Here is a 19,683-nt window from a genome sequence, read left to right as displayed (position 1 = left end):
TTGGCGTTGGAGCTAAAATTACCGACATTTCTACTTAGAGTCGGCATGTAAATCTCGAGATAGCCAACTTTTTCTGTAGTGAACAAATGTGGCATATTCTTCATCATAGTGCGAACCCTCTTCTTGTCTACCCTGTGAGGAATGGGCTGCTAGAAAAATTCTGGATTCTTTGCTGAAGTTGATGATGTAACTTTGGGGTCACTATAGCATCACTTTTGTTGCTATCAAGATCTCTCTGAATCGGAAAGAGCTACAGATATACCAAACTTTTTACTTTGTCATGCTATTAGTTGCTCATCTCAAGGAACAATTTAGTTGGGGTTGTATCAGTCATCCAACTTGCTTCTTTATCTATCAAAGTCGTAATGATCTCGTCTTTTATGATATTAAAGCACAGTGTCAAATATATGATTACCAATAATGGATATATTTATATCTAGGTACATTAGCTTTCATCTTTGTTTTGATAAAAGTAGTAGCTTTTTGTATGAGAATATGTAGTTTATAGAATGCAGCTTGGGAAGGTTAGGAAAGCAAATGAACAATCTAGATCCAGCTTCACCAGCAAATAACTAACGTTATCGTGAATTGCACCATCGGAATGTGAAGCTGATTTAAAACTAAGGGTTTGTTTGGATGGAAATAACCTGGCATGGAAAAATAAATTCAACGTAAGTTAACCATTTTTGGTACGAAAAAGAAAAAAAGATGAAGAAAATGGTAAAATAAATGGTGGATCCTGTGCATATCTTACTGAGAGAGAAGATAAAATAAATACCATTATAAGATAGTATTTTTTTTCGATGTTATATTATCAAGAGAAGAAAATTTAAAACGATCATTTCTTGATAGAAATACCTCCACTCATGTTATATTAATATTATATTAACCATATTATATAATTATATTAATATTATATAATTATATTTATATATTATTAATATTAGATTAATGTATTAGAAGCATATAATAAATATATTTATTATTTAATACTAATATAACGTACATTTATAATATATAATTAATATATTGTCACTACATATTTATACTATATTATTTATCTGTAATTATAACTAATATTTTAATTATAAAATATTAATAAATATATTCATTATTAATATACTAATAAATATACTAATTATAATAAATATATTTATTATATATACTATTTTTATAATTAATATGTTTATTTTATCTATTATAAATAATATAATAAATTTATCTATATTCATTATTATATTAAAATATTAATAATATTATTTATGAGGAATATAATTAAGATAGTAATATATTAATATATTTATTGATAAGCATTATTTATTATTAAATGATTAATCAACATTTGTTAGAAATTAATAAATATAACATAGGATTTATTAACCATTAGTATATTTATTTACCAATAAATATATTTATAAAATTTCTAATAAATATAATTATTTATATGTAAAAATGATATTAAAATTTATTCATAATAAAAAAATATATTTGATAAAATTTATATAGTTAATTTATAAATATTTTTTAGCTCATATAAATATATTTGACGGAGGATTGTCTAATAAGAAATTTAGCCGCACTTCCATTAGTGCAAATATAGAAATTAAAAAAAATATTTTATTTAAAAATTAGATAATTTTATTTTTATTTGGACTTTAGGACTTAAATTTTATGAAAACTCAAGTATTCTTTTCTATATGGACTCTTATTAGAGTTTTGGATTTAAATAAATTGATTGCCATGCAATTGAGAACATAAGTTTGTATTATTAAGATTTGAGATTTGAGAATATTGAGTTGTCTTCTTCCATTATCTTCTCCTCCTTCTTCTTATATTTTCTTCCATCCTCTTCTTCCTCCTCCTCCTCTTCTTTCTTCTTCTTCTATCCTGCATCAATGTTTCAATATTTGAAATGGCCAATATTGATGGCCTTCATGTAAGTGGACCATAAATGGCCAAAAAAAAAGTGAACAAAAAAAAATTATTTTCTGAATTGTTTATTCAAAAGCATCGTTGGGAAGTCGGCAATATTTTTATATAAGATTATCTCTTCAACCAAATATAGTAATCTTTTTTTGGTACTATTTCATGGAGTAATTTTCTATCGACTAAATATGGTAAAATTTATTTTCTCATGCAATAATTTTTCTAGCTAAATAATTCTCAGAAATTGTTAGATTATCCTATAATCTGACATACCTCAACCAAAATGAACCCTAAGAATTTAGATATAATTCAAGATTGTATTTTGATAGGACTTCAATTATAAGTCGAAACAATAATTTAGGTCATTTTTAGATTTGTTATCTCAAAAAAAGTTCATATTGAGTTGAGTTTGGATCCTTAATTAACATTGAAGCTTAGACAAAGGATCCTATGGGTTTCCCAATCCAAAAACACAAACTGATTTTACTTGGATAAACACATTTTAGCCTTGGCATGACTTAATAACTGTATAGGGCAATAAAACTTACATGAAGGTCAAGCAATTGACGTCTTGATCTTTGAAACTAGCTTAACTGTAGTCACAAGAAGTTTCGGATGTGCTCCTCACCACCCATGAGCAGCACCTTGATTTTCCAAATCTATCTCCAAGCATTCTAATGGGGAAGACCTTGCAAGCACTCTCAATTGAGTTGGGGACCAAGTCCATAGTTGTGTTCTTTTATAATGTGCCTCATCCATTGAAAGCAGCATCAGTTTTAGAGACTAAGATGGATGTTATCTCTACTATAGTTTTATAGAATTTAACTTTATTGCAACCACCATAAAATATATCCCATCACCGTACCGGAGACTTATTTTGAATCAGAGTCGAGATCAATTTAAAACAACTAAAACAAATCAAAATGTGTGTTAGTGTGGGCCTTATCTAGATGGGCTCAAATCAGATAAATTTCCACATGATTTGCATAAATACTTGTCAGATCTAGTCTAAGCTATATCTTGGGTTGCACTGAACACTTATCAAATTTATTTTTGTCGCAAATGCTTCCTCAGCAACTTGGTTCACTATAAAACACGTCTAGGCACTAAAACAAATAATAAATTTAATTCAAACTAATTGATCTATTCAATTTCCAAATGGAGGAGAGGATGCTACGAAGAATCTAGGAAGGATATATACGAAACCTTCAATTAGTACAGTTTTTAGAAAAATCAAGAGGCAAGGTTTGAATAATTATTTGAAGAAAAGAATGATGATAGTACCTAAAACATGCAATGTAGGTAATTACACAAATAATTTTTCGGTAAAGCATCAAGTAATAAACACTTTGATGCAATTTTATCTACTTATGTATCTTTTCTTTTCTTACCATAGTTATTTTTCATCAGCTATTCGATATATATTTTGTATAATTCAATAAAACATCTATCTACTCATGGTCAGTGATATGCCTCGGTAACAACCCTAACTAGTATAGCTGGTCGACCAATAGGAGTTCGCCACATGGCCAGCATTAAAGGCGCATAAAGATATTTAATTCTCTACAGCTATTGTTTGTTATATCTTGGTCCATGATTGTGCACGATTAATCCATGTGGGCGAGACGTGTTATAAGTAGGGTATTATCGAGCAATTAGGGTGCATGCCTGTCTTGCTCGGCAACTGGCGCTGATCTTTTTCTATAAAAACTGCACCCGATGGACCTCCAAGTATGTTCTCTAGACTTACTACTTATATGCTGAAGTGTTGTATTCTCCATTCGTTATCATTGATTTTATGTAAAGAAAGTGTATATTTTGCTAATACAAGACACTGTTTGCTATTAAAAATAATTTTGAATGTTTGGATCATTTTCTTTCGCATAACATTTTCGTTTCCCTTTTTTGGTAAATCAATAATGTAGCGGCTTCCCAAGGCATTTGTATAAAGCATATATTTCATACTTAACCATCGAAGCAGAAGGGTTAACTTATTTATGAACCACACATTGGGCTACAAGCAGGTCGGATTATATCCGATCGTATCTATTTCCGTATCTGATTCGGGTTAGATTCAGATACTATTTTTTTGACCTGGTTAGATCCCGATACAGATTCGGATAATCAGTTCAAAAATCTCTCGGATACGGATACACATGATTTTTTCGAATTTGAATCTAGATCTAGATTTAGATATCAGTATAACAAGGGTAAGTAAAAAGAAGAAGTGTAAGTTAAGCTTAATTAGAAAACCAATTAAGTGATTAACCAAATCTAAACTAAAAAGAATCTAGATATCAGATGGCTGTCACTTAAGACAGTAACTAGAATACGAAAAACTCGATTTAAATAAAATTCTTTGAATTATCCTACATGCCTGAAAGGCGGAAACCTCTTGTTCGTCCATTTCGTCCCTCTTTTCTCTTCGTCGTCTTCAAGCAACTAGAGTTTCGATTATTCCATCCACTTCTTAGTTTCCACCCGGCAATTGGAAGTCGAGAGACATCTTTGAGGTGCCATAGATTCCGTCTACTTTGGTAACAAGCAATCTCGATTGGTACATCCTTTATAAAATTGTTAGTTTTTATTATTAATAAATACTTGTTAAAATTTTATTTTTTTACTGAATTCTTTTTTTACGTTCATATGTGTATTGCTAGTTTTCATCATTGAATTTTGTTCGAATTTGATTAATATCCAAAAAAGTATCCGATTTATACCTGTATTTGGATTAAAAAAATGTATATGTTTAATACCCAACTCATATCTATATCCATTGATGTCAAATATGGATATGCATAATGTCTAATTTAAATTTGTTTAGAACAAATATAGATATTAATTTTAATATTTTTTAATATTAAATATAAATATAAACATATCGATATTTATCTGATCAGTTTTCTGCCCAATTCATATATATCATTAATTTCCATATGGCATGTCAATTAAAGTCATAGTAGATTAACCTCATCGGAAAGGACAAAAAGCGGGTAATGTGAATATAACCCTTAATTGTGTTGCGCCTCTTTATAGCCGTTAATAAATGTTGTGCAGCCTAGCACCATCGACTGGCGTTATCTAGCGGAACGGGCTGTGAACTGGGATATACCGTCGTGAACCGCTGATAACACCTTTCCTAAAACAAAACCTGGTTTAGGCGAGATGAATCCACGCGTAGGGTGGGATGCGATGGGTCGAGGTTACCATGCTTGAACCCCTCGAACTCCCCCGCGCTTATATATCAAGGGTGCGGGCAGACCTCTTCCTCCCAAATTGTCCCCATCCTCCTCTTCTCGACTCCTCCTCCCCATGCACAACACAGTCCTGAAGGTCTTGTGAACCAGGGAGCGAGTGACACGAGACAGGAACGAGAGAGAGGCCAGACAAGCTCCTCCTACAGCAAAATTCCGACGGGTGTGTGGGTGTGGGGGTGTGTGTGAGAGAGAGAAAGATTCTGCAGCGTGATTTTACGTTGAAGCGGAAGGGAACATTTGGAAGAGGGAGACGGGAAGGATGACGGAGATGGAGATGCAACCCCGATCGCAGCTGGAAGCAGACGAGGAAGGTGCCGGTCGTCGTCCCATCTTCGCCACGGCCCGCCATCCGGTTACTCTCAAGGTGTGAAATCGATCAGATGGCTTCATTTACTTTTTTTTCTTCTCTCATGTCCTCCCTTCCCCACCTTCTGTGCCGTTTTCTCTCCTTTTAAAAATGAATAAATAAATTCTCATTTTCTCAAATTAATTCTTATTATTATTTTTTTCTCTTATTCTCTGTGGTGGAACGGGATCGGATCGATGCAGTTCGAGGATGTGGTGTACAAGATCGAGGTGAAGGCAGACGGCTCCAGGAAGGGCGAGAAGACGATACTGAAGGGGGTGTCCGGGGCCGTGCTCCCGGGGGAGATGCTGGCGATGATGGGACCCTCGGGGAGCGGGAAGACCACCTTGCTTACGGCCCTGGCTGGTCGCCTTGCCCGCCCCGGCCGCCGCCTCTCCGGTAGCATCACCTACAACGGTCGGCCCTTCTCCAACCAGCTCCGGCGCAATATGGGCTTCGTCTCCCAGGACGACATCCTCTACCCCCACCTCACCGTCTCCGAGACCCTCCTCTACACCGCCCTCCTCCGCCTCCCGCGCACCCTCTCCCGCACCGAGAAGGCGGCCCAGGCCGAGCAGGTCATGGTCGAGCTCGGCCTCCTCGGCTGCTGCAACAGCATGATCGGCGGGTCCCTCGTGCGCGGGATCTCCGGTGGGGAGCGCAAGCGGGTCAGCATCGGCCAGGAGCTGCTCATCAACCCCAGCCTGTTGTTCCTCGACGAGCCTACCTCCGGCCTCGACTCCACCATCGCCGGCCGGATCGTGACCACCATCGCCGACCTCGCCCGGGGGGGCAGGACCGTGGTGATGACCATCCACCAGCCCTCCAGCCGGATCTTCTACATGTTCCACAAGATCCTGCTGCTCTCCGACGGCCACACCCTTTACTTCGGCAAGGGCTCCGACGCCATGAACTATTTCGCCAGCGTCGGCTACGCCCCGCCGTGGCCATGAATCCCGCCGACTTCCTTCTCGACCTTGCCAACGGTATGCCTTTATTTCCCTCATTAACGTTCTCTTCCTCGTTCAAACAAGTACAATATACCTCATAAAAGGGTACCTTTCTTGGAATGATGCAATAACTTTGGCCTATCGGCCGACGTTCTCAGCTGCATTCCTGCACTGGCTCTTTCTTTTTTTTTTTCTTTGGTCAAAAGCTCCTTCCTATTTTTAGCAAAAAAAAAAAAAGCTCCTTCCTTTTCCCTATCCGAATTTAATGTCAACTCTTGGAAAATCTTTAGCATCCGAACACGTGCCAGGCAATGTTTGGCCATATTTAGTGCACGGTCAAATTTTCACGAGACATCCAAAGCATGCCTTGCCATGATGTATTTTGCATTTCATTTCCACAGGTAGGCTCCGGCTCAGGCTACTTGCTCTACTTTCTCTTTCCTTTTTTTTTTTTTTTTTGGTATGGTAGGGCTAATTCCTTTGATCTCCACAGTAATTTTTTTTTTTTTCAATTACTTGAATAAAAACAACTAAGTGACCCGTTTCATTCATGTGGGAATAATCTCCATCTATAGTAATTAAATTTCTATCCACCATATATGGCCGAGCATGCTCACTTTATATCTTCACATACACAGCTATGCTTTTTCCGCTTTCATGTATTGCTCGAGTGCAAAGCCTTTTGCTTCTCCTTCTCCCGAATTCATTGTGGAATCTCCTACTTTGATTTTATCCGAGGGATAGTCTTTGAAACTTGAGTTTCTAACTCCATGATATGGCTCAGGTTTAGTTTGGATTGTTGAAGATTATGTTGTTTCAAGTCGGTTGACTTTTTTTTTCCTGAAAAGGACTCAAAAGTATACTTTGTAATTAATATTGAATGTGGCATTTTTTAATAGCTACAAAATTCAATATTCAATTGAATCAACAAAACAAAAATGGAGGTAAAATAGAAGACTGTCATATCATAAATCCTCCCTCGGTTCTTTGTAATCTGTGTATTGAATGCAGGTTTGGCTCCCGACGAAACACTGGAGAGCCGAGAAGCTCTTAAGGAGACTTTGTCCTCTGCCTACTCTCACCGCTTGCATAATCAGATAGTTGAGGAGCTCCGAGAAGTAGGAGGAGAATTTAAAGAATCTGAGCTCCATAAAACTAGAAACGAGTGGTCTACAACCTGGTGGGAACAATTCTCAGTGTTGCTCCAGAGAGGCATGAAAGAAAGGAAGCACCAGGCCTTCTCTGGATTCCAGATTGCACAGATTATTATAGCAGCTTTTCTTGGAGGGTTTATGTGGTATGGATCCAGAGGACATGTTCAAGACCAGGTTTGGCTCTTCTCTCAATTCTCCACCTTATTATTATTTCTTCCTTCAGTTCACCACTTGGTTGTTTGATCGTTGTTGCTTCGCCCTTTATCAATGCTTGCAGATGGGCCTCCTTTACTTTATCCTAGGATTTTGGAGTTTCTACCCCGTCTTCGAAGCCTTATTCACTTTCCCACAGGAACGCACGATGCTGACTAAAGAGAGAGTTTCGGGAATGTACAGGCTCTCCTCTTACTTCACGGCTAGGATGGTCGGTGATCTGCCCATGGAGCTTATCCTCCCCATTGTGTTCCTCACCATCACGTACTGGTTGGGAGGTCTGAAGCGTAGCCTGTGGAGCTTCCTCATTACCCTGTCTGTCATGCTCCTACAGGTTCTTATCGCCCAAGGCCTCGGGTTTGCGCTCGGGGCTTTGGTCATGGACCTCAAGGCTTCTACCACGCTTGCGTCCGTGATCTTGCTTTCCTTCATGCTCGCTGGGGGGTACTACGTCCAACATGTGCCCCCTTTCATTGCCTGGATCAAGTACATCTCCTACATCTACTACACCTTCAAGATCCAGATATCCGCTCAATACTCGCCCGGCGACACCTACGAGTGCTCCAGTGGCCAGAGATGTCCTGTTGAAAGTGTTCCTGCAATTGCTGTAGTCGGCTTTAGCCATCAGAGTCTAGCAATTGCGGCCTTGTTCATAATGTTCATCTTTTTTAGGGTGGTGGCTTATGTTGCCTTGATGAGGGTCGGAAGGATCAAGTCGGGCAATAGTTCTTGCATGCATTAACTCTCTAGAAAAAGAAAATTTTGTAACTCAAACTAAGGGTTTGTAACTCGTAATATGAAGATTTTAACATAAAAGGGTTTGTAACTCACTAGGCCTTCCTCATGCCTGTTGTCCCTCAAAGAATAAAAGGCTAGTTTTCCAATCTTTTTCAGCTAATACGTTGGTCAATTGGGCTCGAAGAAATGGGGTCAAAATTTTAGGGGATGATGTTTCAAGGTTCACAAAAATCTTGCTCACCATGGAGAAAGAGAGGGTGGAGGTTAGCAGTGCTTGATCCCTCCGTGCAAAATTGTCTGTTCAAGGTTTAATCTTTCAATCCCTCTAAGTGTCTTATTGATGATTTTAGGTGTTCTGTCTTCTTAACTTTGTGTTCCCATCGGCAAGTCTTGGGGTCTTTTTTTTTTATGATTGCATAATTAATCCTTATAAGATGCGGTCTTTATGCTTCTCTGTTGAAGTGCTGGTGTTTTTTATCTCTACTGCTGTATGTGTAACGAAAATCTTCATGGATCTCCTATCTTATGATTGTGTTTCTTCACTAGTGTGTCTTTGATTTTTTGGAATGTACGGGCCTGGGTGATCCTATCAGAAGAAGGATTGTAAGAGACTTTTTGTATTACGATGGTTATTGTGTCATCGGTCTCCAAGACTTAAAGTTGGAAGATCCTCCTCCATCTATTTTGAGAAGCATCTACGTTGGTCAAATTAATTCTTGGATATCCCGGGATGCAGCTGGGATAGCACGGGGGATTCCTATTGGTCGGAATTATTCAATGTGCAAAGAAAGGAAGTTCGAAGATTCCAAATTTTTGCTAGACGTTTACAGTGGTTTATGGGTCGTGGATCATGATTTGAAAAGGGATTTTTGGAGGTAGTTGAGACAGATTAGTTCTATATTTCATGGGCCTCGGATGCTGGGACCTGACTTTATTGCTACGTACAAAATTTATGAAAGAAATGGGAACCCTCAAGCTCAAAAGATTTCTTGCGCCTTTCTTTCGTTCATCAGGACATCTCAGCTTTTGGACCTCCCCCTAAATGGCCAAGATTTCACCTGGAGTGATCATAAAGACTCCAAGTACGGCTAAATTGGATTGGTCCCTTATCTCATTGGAATGGGATGACGTATGCCCTCAATCAAATCAAGTTGTCTATGCAAATATATGTTCGGACCATGCACTTGTCATTCTTTCCTTTGTTGGCCCTTCTGAGCCTCGAAGCATATCACTGCAGGAATAGTAACTTTTACCGATATTTTTTATAACCTTTACCGACGCTTATTAGCGTCGACAAAAGTCTCCCCGACACAACAACAGCAAGCGTCGTAGACGCGTCGGCGATACCTGAGTGGGAAAGATTTTTGCCGATGCAAAAGGAAAGCGTTGGCAAAACCAAGGATTTGCCGACGTTTATTAAAGCATCGGTGTATATTTTTTTTCCGACGCAAATTAGCGTCCGCATAGACTATAACTCGGGCGTGCCGCTATAGTTGGAGGGGTTTTTGCCCACGCTTATAAGCATCGGCGAAAGAGTTTCTGGTCGTGCCAAACCTGGTTTTTAACGATGCTTTAAAGCGTCAGGCGTGGAATTTTTTTTAAAAAAAATATTAGAAAAACACATGCATATCATAAATCAACATTTACATCAATATGAACCTGCCTTACATTTACATGAACACAAATATTCAGATCATTCAAAACATTCATATTGTCATATATGATTAATAAGTTTAGAATTACAATGTATTTTGAAAAATATAAGAAAGTTACATAGAAAACTCCTTAATAACAGTCTAAAAAGTATCACGGACCGGATTAACGCCATCATCATCTCTACGAGCTGTTGAAGTATCAGGAATCTACAAAAAAAAAAGAAACTTTAGAAGTTAGGAATATGAAAATTATTAACTTATGCAAAATAAGTGATAATTATGTAAAGCCATCAAATACATATAGTTATTTACCTGAGGAGGGAGAAATCACTATAACATAGATGAAATATGCTCAAGCTGAGACTACAAAGTTTGTTGGTTCTACTTCAACTCCGACAACTCTGTCTGATGGCGATTTTTCATATCTTCAATTGTTGTCCGAAGTCTACTAACTTCTGCATTGCTACTGCCTTTTCCAGCATTTCTTGTATACATACCCATTGCAGACAACTGAGTGGGGGTAACTCCAACGCCATAACCCCTCACTCTACCATAACGCTCTACCATAACGCTCTGGGCCCAATAATTCAGCGAGCACCTGAGCTTCGACATGACTGGTCGCGTCGAATGATGATGACTCTCCGACGTGCTCTGAAATAAGAGTTGTTGCCCTGTCCTATATCTCTCAAAAAAAAAGTCATATTAATATATGCCAATAATAGAACTAATAAAAATATCGTTGAAAATTCAAAGATGAATACATACAACTATATCTCTCGACTCTTTCCGAACAAAACTGCCATCTCGGTGGGTGTGAGTCATATTATAAAACTCCACCTTACCAAGCTCCCTCCCATTATCATCCATCTACAACAAAAGGTATATTGGCAAGCTAGTTATTATGATACATGCTATATGATAGAACAGTTAAAAATAGTTTCAAAGAGTTTCAAAAAAACTTACGAATTCAGCTCTACATCGAGCATAACTCATCGAGCCTGAAGTATGAGAAATAGTCTGAGAGGCTCGTGCAACTCTACCAATGTTGGAATATGTCTTCCCAAAAAAAGAATAAACAATATAAATTTGTAATCTAAATTATTAGTAAATACAATCTAAGGTATTGAAAAATATACACAACCTGAGCTTTCTCGGGAAATCAATAGTGGACAAGCTCCCTCCACTGATGAAGGATTACATCAGGAGGACAAACACGGGCAACCTCCTCTTCTGTCATACCATCGTGCTTCCAGTCCGCCTTTAACTTGGCTCTATATTCTTTCCACTTGCGGTTGACGGACTTTAGCACCCAATCATGGCTCTCTTTAGGGAGCAAAAACTTTTTCTACACCAAAGTAATTAAAGAATGTTATAACAATGTTAAATCAAAAAATAAAATTGTGATAGTAAGCAAATTCAATTCTTTACCTCAATAATTTTAAGAAGCTCAAACTTATACGAAGGAAGCATTTCATTTCATTTCGTATAGTTGAGTGGACACAATTGACCCTTCTGCGCAACTGATCTTAGAAAAGTCGATAAAATGCTTGCTGCCCTTTTGATGGGATGCCCCAGTTCATTGCAATGTACCACGATCTTCTCATCCTCATGTAGGCTCCACACGTCCTGTGCTCGAGTGGGTCCTCGTGTCCTCCTCACTCTCCTTAGTCCATCTATAAAAATAAAATAAATATCCATTAATTATAATATTAAAGGTAAATAATTTAATATAATTAGATTGTAAGAAAAATTAATATATAAAATGTAAATCAAATTACCCTAGATGTGCACGTCATCCATGTCTGGACAATCAGCAGGTAGCACGTGCTCAGACTGAGACTTGTGCTGAGTATGGGACTCATGCTGAGAATGGGACTCGTGCTGCTGGGACCACAGGAATTGATCGGAAGAAGATCCTACGGATATGTGCTGAAACTCAACATCTCTGAATCGTTTTCCTCGCATTGTTACTAGCATACACAAAGAGATCGTAGCAATCCTATAATTACAAAGAACCTTTCTATCGCCAACATGGCATATGGCAAATAGCACAAAGAGAGATTGGCATAATTCATAGTGTTAACAAGATTGGCACTTGTTTTTATTAATTCTCCTTGTCTTTTTGTAAGCATAAACATGGACAAAATGAGGGTAGGTGCTTTATATGCTAGTTAGAATGATTGATACTATCCTATTATTAAGTATCTGAAAGATCCTTCAACCAAAGTTGATAGAAAGTTAGAACTCCATGTCATAAATTATTTGGGCTTAGGAGATGAGCTGTACCAAAAGAATGTAGATGGACTTCTCTTGAGGCTAAAATGAAATGAAACCAGACACTATTAATTTCCGGAATGAACTGCTAATTTGACTAATTGATAATTCAAATATCGATTGAAATCTTAAGAAATAAAATAGAAAATATTGGCTGATATTTTGATATTATACTGACCAACATACTAAGTTATATATGCTTATATCGGCTGATATAATAATGACTAGCCGATCCCTATCCAAACAGATGTTAGCAGATATAATACCTTCAATTTAATCTAAGAAAATTTAATTTTCTTTATTTTAACAAAACTTACAAGGATATGATTTACGATTTCTCATTTTGACAATTTTTTTAATAACCAAAAACCTCTAAAAATATTAAAACTTTATTTATAAAAAGAATGTTGCTGATCTAAAGATTGATTTTGATGATTACAAAATCTTGAAGAATAATTACTAATGTTTGTGTTGCAAGAAGAAAGATAATTTGTTTTGCAAGTTGGAAAAATACAAGAAGGCCTCAAAAGCTTTCAAGAAAAGTTGGAAGAAAGCCACACTTCATTGGCCCAAGGTTCAAGTTCAAAGAATTCAAGTTGTAAGAGCAAACTCCAAGAAAAATTCAAAAGAACCGTCCTTGAGTCGACTCCTGGAAGTTTAGAGTCGACTCTGGCACTCTGGAGTTTCAAGGAACAGTGCTCAAGTCAACTCCTACTGTTCACGAGCCGACTCCCACAAAAAAAGACAGAGAGTTGATTTTCAGCGCTACAGTGCTTGAGCCGACTCCTACTATTCACGAGCCGACTCCAGCTACAGTGCCGAGTCGACTCCTACTTCATTCGAGCTGTCTCTTTCAGTCGGGACAGAAAGTAGTTGTCAGCGCTACAGTTCTCGAGTCGACTCCAGCTACAGTCGAGTCGATTCCCAGCTACAGTGCCGGACAGACTCTTATTCACGAGTCGACTCCTGCTTCAGCCGAGTTGACTCGAGCACGCTGGGAGACATAACGGCTAGTTTTTTTTCAACTTCAACGGCTCTATTTTTGTCTCTAACGGCTAGATCTTTGTTCCCACGCCATCCAAAGCTATAAAATCAAAGGAAGAGCTAGGGGAGAAGTTAAGAAAGTGGGAGATAACACATAGAGAAGAGATTTCAAATAGATTTTAAGAGAAACCTTCCAAAAGCACAAAAGGGTCATTCAAAGCAAAAGAGAGAGAAGAAAAGCATCCGAGTGAATCCCAAAGCTTCCTCTCTAACTGTGTGCTGCCTCAGTAATTCTCTACCTCGTGCGAAATCAGAAGAGGGTCAAGTAAAGAAGAAACCGAGTTCCTTCATCTACAAAACTTATTTGAGGGTTTCTTTTCTTTACTCTATTTGTTTATATTTGTTATATCTGCTTGTTTGAGAAGCTTGTATTTGTTTTAAACTCCTATTCTGACATCTTGTAACTTGATTCAATCAAGGGATTCAATCAAGGAGTTAAGGGTTACTGGTGAGCTAGTGAAAACCAACGTTGTAGGTTGTAGTTGGTAATCCCGAAAAAACCAACTGGGTTGGATTGTGAGCCCGTGAAAACAGTCGGATTGGTTCTAGTCGGTGAGCCTGTGAAAACCGACCGAGTTCGTTTTGATCTCGTGAAAATAACAAGTTAGGTTGTGAGCTTGTAAAACAACCGACTGTAATCTGAGGGATTATAGTGAAATTTTCAAGAGATCTTGGGGAGTGGATGTAGGTGCTGGGGTACACTGAACGACTATACATCTTTATGTTTGTGATGCCTTATCTTTTGTGTTTCATGCCTTACATTCATACTTGATTGTGTAATATCTCTAGCTTTCTTTCCTAATGATTTATAAGTGATTGTTTAGAACTTGCTTAGCTTCCACTCCATTCTTACCATTCACATAGATTAAAATTGATCATACAACTATAAGTTAATTTTAGATCAATTGTACCCTAAAGCCATAGTATAGTTAAATTTTTTAAATAATTAGACATCCCCTTGGAGACTGAAAATATTTTTACAACAGACTAAATATTTTTAATTCAATGATATGCACTTAATAAACTTTCACCTGTTGTTCAGTTGGCTTTCCAATGGCTGCCTCCCCCATTCTCCTCAAGAAACAAAATGTCAAAGAATTAAAGAGATAAGTGCATAAATATGGAGATATCATAAAAATTGATATAGTTCTAAGCGTTTATATCATATTAGGGATTGCAAGCGCTGCCCCAATCATACACGAGTGAAGCATTCTCAGGACATTTTAAGCAAGTGTAAGATCTCCAAAACATCACAAAAGAAGTTACATGAATTGGCATTTTGTAAAGTTACATGTCTTAAAGTTAAAAGTATATTACAACCCTATGAACCAAGAGGAACAAGACTATAAAAGAAGAATAAATAACGGGAAATAAAAACTCTTTAATCCATCTGAATAGCTAGCATAGCACTTAAAGAAATGGGATGAAGGGAGAATTAAAATCATATAATGCATATTTAATACATTTTTGTTTTTAATGGTTGCAAGTGCATTGACATATCTTCTGGGCCTGAACAGCATCCTTAAACGAAAAAGGGAAGAAACGGTATAAAGAGCTTTGATCTCTTTAATGAGCTCGCTACCAAATACCAATGTACTTGCTACTCAGGGCGACACCACCAAAGTACAAAAAAGAATACCAGATTAAAGACACAGCTGCCAAAGAACCTAAGAACACGACGAAAAGAAAAACATAGCCTAACATGCATCTAACCTTGCTTTTGTTTCTAATCCCAAACTTTTGTGACATTTGATTGTCTTTGCTAGCATACTTCCATTAGCATTACTCAAATTTAAGAAATGCAGTAATACCTGGTAGAAACAAATAGAAATTGTCGCCAAAACTGTTAATTTCATAAACACACTACAAATTTCTTCTAAAATAAGCATTCAACATACGAATCATTAAAATGTAAGGCTTCATTTTTGTAACCTATCTTTGCCTCTAAAATCTTTTGAATTACCTTTTTCTCAGGTGGCGGAAGATGGGGTCGGCCGGTCGGCGCCGCAGAGAAGGGAGGAGGAGAGGAGGATGTGGACGGACGCTCGGTGCTGGAGAGGAGGGAGGAGGAGAGAAGCTTTCCGTCGGACGCCGCTCGTCGTCGGAGAGAAGGGAGGAGGAGAGGACCTAGAGCTTGATCGATCGGGATACAAAATGAGGAGGAGGGAGCTGGCCGCTTGGTTTTGTTATTAATTTGACTTTTGACGGCGCTTATACGCGCCGTCTTAGGATGTGAGTACAACGACGTTAATAAGCGTCGTCTATTCCTATGATATTTAAAAAAGCATCGGCTTTTCTATAACTTTACGACAACGCCCTTGTGCGTCATCTATTCTTGAGAATTACCGATGCTTAGTTAAAGCGTCGGCAAATCTTAGTGGTATTCGCTTTTTTTCCGACGCTTCTCTCTAGCGTCGGGAAAAAAGCGTCGGAAAAGGCCGATTTTCCTGTAGTATATTCAGGTTTGATAGAAGTTGGTTGACTTGTGACGAAATCAATGATGTGGTATCAAAGGTCTGGAAGTCCATCGGTTCTACTTGTGATGCAGTAATTAACCTCGTGCTCAAATTAAGAGCAACAAGGAGTGCATTGAGAAGTTGGTCTTCAATGGTAAGATTGTCAACTAGAGCAGAAAAGATAAGCTGCTTAAACAAATTCAACATTTTGATAGAAAGGAGGAACATGATGCACTTTCATTGGTAGAAAAAGAGCTTAATGAAAATTATAAAAATCAGATTCACAAAACTATAAGGTGGAGGAGATTTATTGAAAGCAGAGAGCAAAAATTAAATCATTGAAGGAAGGTGATGACAATACTGCATTCTTACACAAAACTGCCAACCTTTGGAGAATGGATAATTGGATTGATAAGGTAGAATGGAATGGATTTGAAGTCACATATGGAGAGGAAATCAAGAAACCATTTGCAACCTACTTTAAGAGCATTTTTGATGTTTAACCTAGATTGGAACTTCATCTATGGGCAGCAAAATCACAATCTCAGCATTCTTGAATCTCCATTCATATTAGAAGAGATTAAAGATGTCGTATTCAATTTCAAAGGAGAGAAAAGTACTGGTCCTGATGGCTTCTGTTGCTGGAAATTGGATCCGAGGGTGACCATTGGCTGAGAAGGGGGAGCTACGATGCGGGCGGTACGTCGGCGGGCTGCGTCCTCCGGAGAAGCTGCAAAAAGCCGGTGGTCGGAGTTTCCGGCGCCGGCCCTCCGATGCTTAAGTCAGAGGGGGGCTTTTGTGGGAAAAGAAGATAATTTGTAAGTAAAAGTCACAGCCAGAAATCAGAATCCCCCCAGAGGAAGAAGTTCTCTTTTTATAAGAGGGGCGCCAGTGTTACATGTGACGTCACCAGGCGAATTAATGAGTTACTGTCATGATTGGGCGTGATCGTGCGAATTAATGAGTTGCCGTAGGTGACTAGACGGAGTTGAGTGAGTCAATGAGTTACCGTGGACGGCTTGAGATTTTGAGTAAGCTGGGGATCCGTGGAGACCGTGCGCATTAATTATTGACAGCCGCTCAGGCGGAGATCGCTGGATGGGATTCCGGATGAGGAGGAGAGGAGCTTGATTTTCGGTGGAGTGGAGAGATCCGCTTCATCCTTGGATTGGGTCCTCTTCAGACTTGGGGTTGATCCCGCTCAGCTTAGCCGAGATCAAGGCCGCGAGGCTGTGAAATCTGAGGTCAGGGATGCCGAGGTCGGGCGCCTCTGAGGTCGGGCTTCTCATGGTCGGGCGCCTCTGAGATCGGGCACCTCTAAGGTCGGGCGCCTCTTGGTCGGGCGCCTTTGAAATCGGACGACTGTCATCACGTGCCGGCGATGCGTCCACGTGTTGCGGGGCAATCCATTTTTTCGCCAACAGCTTCATTTTCTGTTTCTTCCAAAATTTCATCCAAAATTGGGATGAAATTTTTGGTAACCTCTTCTTTCTCTTTCAACAACTTTATGACACTAACATTGACCTTTCTTAGCTCAATCATATAATTAATTCTAAAGAAAGAAGTTGCTACAGATCCGAATGATTTTCGCCCCATCAATGTTATACATAGCTGCATCAAGATTGTGACCTAAGTGTTGGCGGGCTGCTTGCAACCGTTCATGAATGAGCTTATTGACCTGGCGCAGACAACTTACATTAAATAAAAGTCAATTATGGATAATATCTTCCATGTCAATAAAATTTTGTTTCAATCCTAAATTTTTGCTCAACCTATTTCTGGTCAGAAAATTTCCTTCAAGGTGGATTTCTCATGGTATCTCCACTTATGGATCCTCTCCAATTTATGATTGGAATTGCAAGGTCTAGTTAAATCACTGGCCACCATATCTGTATTGCATGAATGAATTGCTGGTCATCAGATATGAACGGCAAGATACAACAAAATTTTATGCTCTCTCCAGTTCATCAACCCTGCATGAACCAATTAAAGTTTTACCAATGCTTTCAAGCATTGGGCTAGCTCGGGCCTTTGCGGACGCTTATAAGCGTTGGGCCTTTGCCGACGCTTATAAGCGTCGTTATAATTATTTTTTTAAAAAAATATTTAAAAATTCTAACCTTAGGATTGAAACATCGTTATAATTCATTCGATAATTTCTTCTCATTAAAATGGGAACTGGAGATCTGTACAAGAGAGCTCGAGGATTGGAAGGGCCACACCGCTCCATCATCCACTTGAGAGAACAATCAAAAAGATTACATAAATCAAATAAAAAAAGGAAAGGCAAAGATTTAAGAAAGAAAAACAAGACAAAAATAACAAGATGCCAAGCTTAGGGCATCTTGGAGGAGAACAACTCAAAACAAAAGCATCGCAAATGCTCCACCACCCAATCTTTGCTTTTTCTTTTTCCTTTTATTTTCTCTCTTCATCCCTGGCTTCAGATTCTTAATTTTCTTCATCTCCATCACTATTCTGAATCACTGTCCATGCTCTCCATTCCCTTCAACCCTCTCCACTTTTGCAACCAATACCAGCAAAAAAATGGAGGTGGGGGAGAAGGGGTGGGGGGACTCATCGGAGATGGCCTTGGGGGAGAAGGGGTTGGAGGGCTCAGTCAACCATCGAACACTTGGTGTGCATCCAAAGGAGGAGGTTTAGAGGCCTTGCTTTGACAACGTCGGATGCAGCGTAGCCATTGATGAGGAGGTCGACAAGGCTGTGGAGGAGGCAGAGGTGGAATGTACGGTAGGCAACGAAAAAGGCGGTGGGCATGAGGCGGTCCTTGATCGTTCGGAGGCGAGGAAGAAGAAGAGGAAGAGGTGAGGGAGGCGGCCTCGCCATGGGAGCATCTAATTTAACCACCTAAAGATAGATTCCAAAACTTAGGAGGGAAAAGGAAAAAAAAAATAAAACAGAGAAAGGAAAGAAGATAGAAGAGAAACCTGGGTCCTCTTGGAAATAGCGATGGTGGAGCCCCTCGAAGAGACGCTGGAGGGTTGCCTCGCTGCTGCTGAGCTACTCCTCCTTGACTTCCCCTCTGATCTCGACCTCAATCCTCCACCCCACCGTTGGAACCGTAACCCCCCACTCCCCGCCGCCGCCGAAGGGCTCCAGGACCAGTCCGAGCTAGATATCCTTGACTTCACGGTCATTCCTACCATCGATGGCCTTCCGGTTAAGCATCTCGTGATTTCTAAAAGGATTTGTTGGATTTGGGTTAGGGAGGAGGAGGAGGGGGGCAACTAGAGGGGTTAGGGATCAAGAGGGGGGGAGGGTTGGGGAGCGGCTGTAGGGGTTAGGGATGGGGGTGGGGGGGTTGGTGGGCGGCTACAGGGTTTAGGAATCGGGAGAGGGGGATTAGAATTTGTCTCTTTTCTGGTTTTAGTTAGGGGGAATGGCCTCCGAGGGGAACTAGCCTCCGACGACATTTTTTAAAGCGTCGTAAGAAATGGAGGTGCAATTGGTCTCCGACGACGCTTTCTAAAGCGTCGTCTAATTACTTTTCTCTTTTTCATTTGGTCTCTGACGACGCTAATATGCATTGTTCTTTGCACAACGCTATTTAGCATCGTCATAATATTATAACTATCGACGCTATTTTAAAGCATTAGCAAAATTTGGCGTTGCAGCTAAAATTACCGACACTTCTACCTGGCGTCGGCAT

At 39.1% G+C, this 19,683-nt stretch overlaps 1 protein-coding gene and 1 pseudogene across 1 annotated transcript; one reads left to right on the top strand and one right to left on the bottom strand.

Annotated features, from left to right (window-relative positions):
• Positions 1-5,082: 5,082 nt before the first annotated feature.
• On the top strand, positions 5,083-8,673 carry LOC103695697 (annotated as a pseudogene).
• Positions 8,674-18,140: 9,467 nt separating this feature from the next.
• On the bottom strand, positions 18,141-19,301 carry LOC113461128. Its single transcript, XM_026800621.2, has 2 exons — positions 18,962-19,301; positions 18,141-18,881 (listed from the first exon to the last, which is right to left on the bottom strand). The coding sequence occupies exons 1-2, from the start codon at positions 19,178-19,180 to the stop codon at positions 18,630-18,632; spliced, it is 471 nt and encodes a 156-aa protein (XP_026656422.1). The 5' UTR covers positions 19,181-19,301; the 3' UTR covers positions 18,141-18,629.
• Between the last annotated feature and the right edge of the window lie 382 nt (positions 19,302-19,683).

This window comes from Phoenix dactylifera, chromosome 4 (genome assembly GCF_009389715.1).
Source record: "Phoenix dactylifera cultivar Barhee BC4 chromosome 4, palm_55x_up_171113_PBpolish2nd_filt_p, whole genome shotgun sequence".
NCBI classification, from domain to species: domain Eukaryota; kingdom Viridiplantae; phylum Streptophyta; class Magnoliopsida; order Arecales; family Arecaceae; genus Phoenix; species Phoenix dactylifera.
Note: the sequence above shows the minus strand (reverse complement) of the source record. Positions and strands in the feature narration are given on the sequence as shown.

Bases quoted from the DNA above. Each gene is read 5' to 3' on its own strand.
- LOC113461128 (XM_026800621.2), bottom strand. From the start codon at position 19,180: ATGGTAGGAATGACCGTGAAGTCAAGGATATCTAGCTCGGACTGGTCC. The intron at 18,882-18,961 runs GTTTCTCTTCTA...ATCTATCTTTAG, and splicing joins CTATTTCCAAGAGGACCCAG to GTGGTTAAATTAGATGCTCC.